Source organism: Helianthus annuus, chromosome 8 (assembly GCF_002127325.2).
Source record: "Helianthus annuus cultivar XRQ/B chromosome 8, HanXRQr2.0-SUNRISE, whole genome shotgun sequence".
Taxonomy (NCBI): Eukaryota; Viridiplantae; Streptophyta; class Magnoliopsida; order Asterales; family Asteraceae; genus Helianthus; species Helianthus annuus.
In genome coordinates this window covers 26,637,112-26,644,539 of record NC_035440.2, presented here as the reverse complement: position 1 = coordinate 26,644,539, position 7,428 = coordinate 26,637,112, and the positions used below count along the sequence as shown (strand labels likewise).

Below are 7,428 nucleotides of genomic sequence, written 5' to 3'. Positions count from 1 at the left end.
TATGTTCGTTTGTCTTTATTTATGCATGTTTGTGTTCGTTAATAACATTGATAAACGAAGATAAATGAACACGTTTATTTTCTTATCTAACAAACATTCACAAGCAAATGCGTTCGTTTAAGTATTGCCACATTTGTTCAAGTAAAGTTAAACAAACAAATACAAACCACGATTATTTGTGTTCGTTCAATTCTCTTGGATGCCTGTTTTTTCACTAAACATATTTATAATGTCATCTTTTATTCTTTCTCAAAAAACAAGATTTTATATCATTTGGAATTCATATTAGTTTTCTAAATATTTAAAATTAATTATAAGAAAACTTATTGTAAAAAAAGGTTATTCAATTAGAGTAAATTACAAAAATTGTCATTTATGTTTGTCACTTATTGCAAACTGTGTCCTTTGTCTTCAATAATTACAGAAAACGTACTCGATGTTTGCAAACTCTTGCAAGTTATGTTCTTTAGCCCTAACTCGGTTAATTTTTGTGGTTAAATCTGACCAAATGGACCCCACATGAGGGTATTTTGGTCATTTTACTCTCATGTGAGGTTCATTTGTTCAGATTTAACCACAAAATACCCTCATGTGAGGTCCATTTTGTTAGATTTAACCACAAAAATTAACTGAGTTAGGGCTAAAGGACATAACTCGAGTACGTTTTCTGTAATTATTGAAGACAAAGGACACAGTTTGCAATAAGTGAAACACGTAAAGGACGATTTTTGTAATTTACTCATTTAATTATGATATCAAGAACTGAATATTGTGTTTTTACTTCAAAACAACTTGTTTAGATTATATTGTTTTTTAGCATACATATAGTAAAACCTAGAAAAAAAAAAATCCTAAAAAACCAAATTATTTATTTGTTTGTGTGCAATTTTCAGGATGACTTGTTTGGTCACCATTGGCATTAATCACATTGAAAAGTAAACCTGAACAAACAAACATACTAGAATATGGACACTTAGGGAGCTTCTTTACAACATATAAAGTTCCTTGGGGACTTGATTGAAAACCCTAAACAGAAAAACAGGTGGACTTTTGGGAACTTGAAAACCAAATGCAACAGTAATTTGCCAAAGTAGTCCCCAAAGTTTCACAAATATCCACTCACACCACCATAATGCCTGTACTCTGAAAGTCTAAACATTTCCCCAGACTTAGCTTTTTCTTTACCTTTTTACCCTTTTCACTTCTTTTCAACACCCCTGCATTCATATTCAGGTTATGTCAATACATTATGGGGGCCAGGGCATTATGGTCATTATATATACAAGGAACACAATTACACAACCATATGAACACAAAAGACATGTTCATAATCAAGGAGTGTGAAATTTTTAAAACATGAATACCCGGGTTTGAGTTTAGTTTAAACAATTTTAGTCAGTTTCTTGTCAAACCCGTGAACATTTTAGCAAAACAGGCCGTGTTCAGATTGACATATTTAACCCGTTTATTTAAAAATATATATGTTTTCTGTCATAACATATGATTACTATTAAGTTAAGTAAAGCATACCCTTTACGTCGGTGTAGAGGCGGTTTGTTTAAACGCAACAGTGGGAGCAATACGTCGACTCCTACTCTGATGTTCCAAAACGAGTTCTTCAGCAAACCATTCGAGTTTCTCGAAATTTGTCTGGTTCCCAATCCTCTTACCACCAAACAACACCGATTCAACGTTTTTTTGCTTCAACATTTCATCAGCTATGCCGATGAGTGTGTTTACATTGCTTGGACTAGGATCCGAATCAACATTGGGCCCGAATCGGCACGTACTTGAACTGTTTGCCTAAGAAACAACAAATATTATGTCACACTTGTGAAAAGTCGTTAAACACATAATATAAAATGTAAATTATATGGGTGTTTTCCAATTGTCTACTTGCCACCAACCGAATAGACATCCGTGAATTCGCAAGAAAACAACAAACACAGACACTGCTTTAAGAAGCTCACCAATTGGCTGTTTATTGACGTCCAGACATACAATGATACAAAGACACTATTACTAGAAAACAAATAAAAAAAGGTAAAATGCAGGAATTGTATTTATATGTTACAAAAAGATTTTAGTTAAAAAAAACATGATTATCATATCATTTCAAATGCCAATATGACCATATTCCCTTCAAATTACTTGTTGACTTGTATCTAATGCATTATTTTGTATGTATTATTTATGTATATAATGTGCCTATTATTCTTGAAAAGTGACACCTTTGAGGTCCGGATCATATGGGTATATGACATAAAACATCTTTCCCAATAAATGTACTATTTTCCAAGAATTTTGATGACATTTACCAAGGGAAAAAAAGGAAACAAACCAACAATTTTATTAAAAATATATTGTTTTTTTAAAGGAGATACAAAAAAATGTTTAAGATAAATTATATACTACGTTATTATATTTAAGGTAAATTACAGAACACGCATCTTGTCGTTTAACTTTAACAAGTAGAGTGAAATATACCTGTATACGAACATAATTGCTACAACGATTCTCACCAAACGCTAAAGCGACCGCATGATCCACCATATCAGCCGAGCTATCACCGGAAATCCGAGCCACAGGTCGAGCCCAGTCTTTCCCCGTCCACCCTTTAACTTGGTCATACTCATAGTTTCCTTCAAAAGAGTGACCGGTCCCCAACGAAAGTACCAAAAGGTCCTCCACTCCACGCACGAATGGAAACTCTTGTTTGTTATGCAACACGTGAGTGATCGCAGCCGCCGTAGGATTACTCATAGCCAAACCACCACCAACCCCCAAACACCGCGTCTTTCCATCCACAGACGTCATCAACACGGGCTCAAACAATCCCGGATCAGCTGACGTGGCACGACACACCTCCCAAAGCCGAAAATCGAAACTATCAGTCTCCAAAGCATCGGCTCGGGAAAACAAAAACGGAGCCGAGCTGGATAAGTCATAACAAGGGATCAAAACCGGCTTCAAAGTGTTTTTTAAAGTCAAACTTTTCCCGTTGACCTCAAACGCCTTTTTCATTTCGTTTTCAATCGCCACCGTGTTATAACCTAAACCGCCATTAACACCACCGCGCCGGAATATTCTCTTCAACAAACCACCGCCGCCACCACCACTGCCGTACAATCGCCTCCCTCGCTCAACCAAAAATCGCCACGTGTCCTCCGCTTCAAAAATCGGAACCGTCTGATTCTCCGTTCCGAACAACATCGCCGTGAAAACACCTCCGACGCCGGTACCGGCGGCAACATCGATATAATCGGCGATTCTCGCGTTCGGATCACCGGACTTCTTTTTCAACGCGGCTTCGAGATACCCTAACGCTTTTCCGGCGAGAATATTCCGCATTCCGCCACCGTCAATCGACAACACACAGATTTTTCCTCTCTGATTCTTCACAGACTGAACATGAACATCTCCGTCGGTAACCGCCGCCGTCTCCGGCGATGCAACAGAATTTTCCGGCGAAACGGGTTTTGGTTTCCAGAACTTTCGTTCGTCGTAACCGAATAAGAACTTGCTTTCGAGGATGGAGAAGATCTCGTAGCTGAGCTTATCGGTATCGATGCTCGGCTCCTGCTGCAGCAGTTCTAACGATTCGCGATTCGAATCCATATGGTTTTAGTTGTGTTTGAATTTGCACGCAACTTCTTCAATTCAAAACCCTAGCTGTATGTATATGTAATAAAAATATTGTAGTATGTCTACCTCTGCATTGAATTTCTGGAGGAATATAGCTTTCAATTGTTTTGCCAGCTTTCACAGCATCAACCAGAAGAATAATATTATTAGGTGAATCTCCCGCCAAATAACATATATGATCTTGTTTCAGTTGGAAACGAAAATGAAAATGACAATTTGAGGACGTAAGAGAAGCTACAACACTCAACACAGTGATAGGTAGCAGAATGTAGTGTTCTGGATTTTGATATTTATATATAAAAAGATGGATGTATTCACCAACAACCAAATAATAAATTTAGAAAATAATAATGATATAAAATGGAAAATAATTCCAGGAGATCGTCTTCTTTCTTTCTTCGCTGTGTTTCTTGGCGGGTTTAACCATGGTCAAAGGGTGCAAACCCATGGTTGACGACTTTTATATCGAGTAAAGTTTTACTTTTTAGTCCTTTCTATTTTGAGTTGTTGATGGTTTTAGTCCCTTAATTAGTTCGTTACTTGATTAGGGTAGAAACAATAAATAATGATGAAAATTTATAAGCCATTAGTTTATTGTATATCATCATTTTTTTTATGTATATTAATCACCTAACAAATTTTGACATGATGCATCTTTTTTATAAATTATATCAACAAAAATAATATAATAAGAGTACGAACTGTCGGTAAAGATTAATATATCAAAAGAATTGGAGCGTTGGATTTTTAGTTTGTGATTTTCAAACATAATCAATAATCATGTACTTTGAAGTTACCAGCTTATTATTGAAATAATGATAATCATTATTGAAGGGTATGGTCCTAGATCTCACACCAGTATGGCCGCGATTGACCATTACCCTTATCAAAAACCCCCACCGGCAAGAACTTATCTGTGTTCGTGCAGGCATGCGCGAACACAGCGGTCGAATCCAATCTATCAAGTGATGAGAAGACTTACCTTATGTATGAAAATGGGTGTACACATACCGATGCGACCTGGCACCGCATCCTATGAACATTTTCGTCACGACAAGGGATCTGGACAACAGCAACAGTCACCACAAGTGGCGATGCGACCGAGCACCGCATCCCACAGTCTTGGCCAGAGTGAGAACGCGGAAACAACAGCAGTTACCGCAAGCAGCGATACGGCGCGGCACCGCATCCTTCCCACGAGGCCAGTGGGACTGACACCACAGTGCAAGTGGCACCAATGACAGTCGCCTATCAGCCCATACGTAAGCAACAGATTGACACCACAGTAGGACGTGGCTTCACCTCCGCAACCGACAAACCTGACACACCTGCATAAGGGCGGCACATTGTCAGTCTAGCCACTCAATTACCCTCCTTCACTCCTCGGCTATAAATACCCATCCCGGACCAGGTTTAAGGTATCGCTTATCAACTCTCTCACTACTACTATCACACACTTTGCTTCCCAATCAAATTACTGATTCTCACGCCGGAGAGTGGTAACAATGAGCACCCTCACCCTTTCCTCCTTGTTATGAGTCACGGTGTGTTTTACTTGTGCAGAAGACAGATCAGCGGACGATCCGGCCACCGATCCTCGGAAAGAAGGGATTAACCCTAATTGACGAGACCAGTGAATTAACATCTCTTGGTTAACCACTGTTTCATCAATTATTAAGGATGATAATGTAAAATATTGTATTATACGTTAACATTTTATCAATATGAAGTAAAAAAAGTAAGAATTGTATAAACAAATGTGCACGATACATTATCAGAAGGGTGTGAATAAAGTTACACCCTTAAATCTTGTTTTCATAATCTTTATCTATACAAGTCGTATAGGGTTATACGATCTCATATAAAATATTCTGTCATGCCAAATATTAGGTTGTATAATGTTATACGGCTCATATAGATGGGGAATATATTGAGTCGTATAACATTGTATGAGGTTTGAGACGTATGGCATTATATGGATCATATAACATTTTTATGGGTCGTATAATGCTATATGGCTCGTATAGATTGATACAAAAAAAAAAAAAAAAAAAAAAAAACATTCTCTAACATTTTGTTTTTGTGCAACATTCTCCTATACCACTCGTATAAATGGGTGTGAAAATAAGATTTTTGAGGTGTGAGAATAGTGGAAACCTATTATAATTGTATGTAATGAAAAGGAAAGAAAGACGTTTACTAGAACATTGGGTGGTTTCTTGCGCCCGTTTTCCCGTGGGACATGTACAGAAAATAATCGTATCCAACGCATTTCCCATAAAATCCTATGGATGGGAAACCAGTTTTCGAAGGAATTCCCACACAATTACTACACGATTCCTATAATAAATGTCGTCAAAACTTTTTCTATGCATTTCCGACAAAACCTAGCATAGGAAATCACTCAGTTTGAATATAATTATAAAAAAGGTATAACATCACTTTCATTTTTATTTATTTTGTTTTTAATTCATATATTTATTAACAAATAATTAAATAAATATTATTTATAGTTAGTGATCGTGTGCGTGACTACACATATTTTTACAATGAAATTACACACGATTTGGTTTTAAATTTATAAAAGTGATTATTACTTTTACATCAAAACACACACGAAAGAGGCAAGTGTACCTCGTCATATATGTAGTAAAGTATCGGTAAGAACCAAGTATCGATCCACGGAAATGGGCGGACAAATAATACTAGACCTTTGCCACTAAATTACCGGTAAAAACATAAGTTGTTTTGGTTTTAATTAAACTAAAGTAAGCATAAACAAATACTTATAAAACATAGTAAATTATATATAAATAGCCTTGCTTAATACACAACCAAAGCATGTCAACTAAGTCGATTTTGGCACTAGAAGCATTCGGTCAATTTTCCAATTTAAGACAATTAGTATCCCTTTCGGGAATCCTAACATGACAATCATTCGGAAAGTTAAAACGATAAACACACTTTAACCACCTAAAATTGTTCTTTAACGTGCAATTGATTAATGTCTACAAAAATTTCCTAAAAATAAGTTAGTCATCCGTTAGGAGTTTTCTAACCTCACTTAATCAAGGAAAGAGACACCGATAAACACAATGCAACCACCGAGACAAGCATAAACTGGATTAAATCACAACCGAGTTCATTTTACAAATCTTACGCATAAATTCACCAAGATAGCAATTTTGGCCGAAACTACTAACTAAGCTAACAAATCATGGCAAGAATTCATAACAACACCATCTAACCCGTTAGAGTCCTTCCGTGAGGGCAAGCTTTCTTGATTAACAATAATTACGCTTTATTAAACCACTAACCATTTCTAGTATCATGGTGCCCACATTTTAACCAAGTTAAACTAGTTAACCAAATTAAAAGTTTACTAATACATGATTAATTAAGCTTCATTTTTCAACTATCTTAACTAACCAAGCACCAATCATCCAACACAATTACTTATAATCAAGAAATCAATATCAATAACAAGGTTGCAAACTAATCATCAAAGATAATCATAGAAAATACATCAAAATGTCATTACAAACAAAGATAAACATACTAATGGTTATAATCACGCAAGGGATTGTTGTGTTTTTGCCCAAAGGCTTACATTAATACATAATAATCAGTCTAAATGCTTGAAACTTAACAAAATTATGGAAAGATTTGAGAAACCAAACCATAAACATGCATAAGAATGAGAATCCGGATAGTAACCGAGCTAAACCGGGAAATGTGGCTTGAATACGGGCTAAAGCTGATGCTTCCGGAGCCTAAAAATCG

At 36.3% G+C, this 7,428-nt stretch overlaps 1 protein-coding gene across 1 annotated transcript; it reads right to left on the bottom strand.

Moving 5' to 3' along the window:
* Positions 1 to 895: 895 nt before the first annotated feature.
* Positions 896 to 4,065, bottom strand: LOC110872471 (patatin-like protein 7). The gene is made up of 3 exons (XM_022121274.2): positions 2,488 to 4,065; positions 1,531 to 1,803; positions 896 to 1,217 (listed from the first exon to the last, which is right to left on the bottom strand). The coding sequence occupies exons 1-2, from the start codon at positions 3,616 to 3,618 to the stop codon at positions 1,534 to 1,536; spliced, it is 1,401 nt and encodes a 466-aa protein (XP_021976966.1). The 5' UTR covers positions 3,619 to 4,065; the 3' UTR covers positions 896 to 1,217; positions 1,531 to 1,533.
* Between the last annotated feature and the right edge of the window lie 3,363 nt (positions 4,066 to 7,428).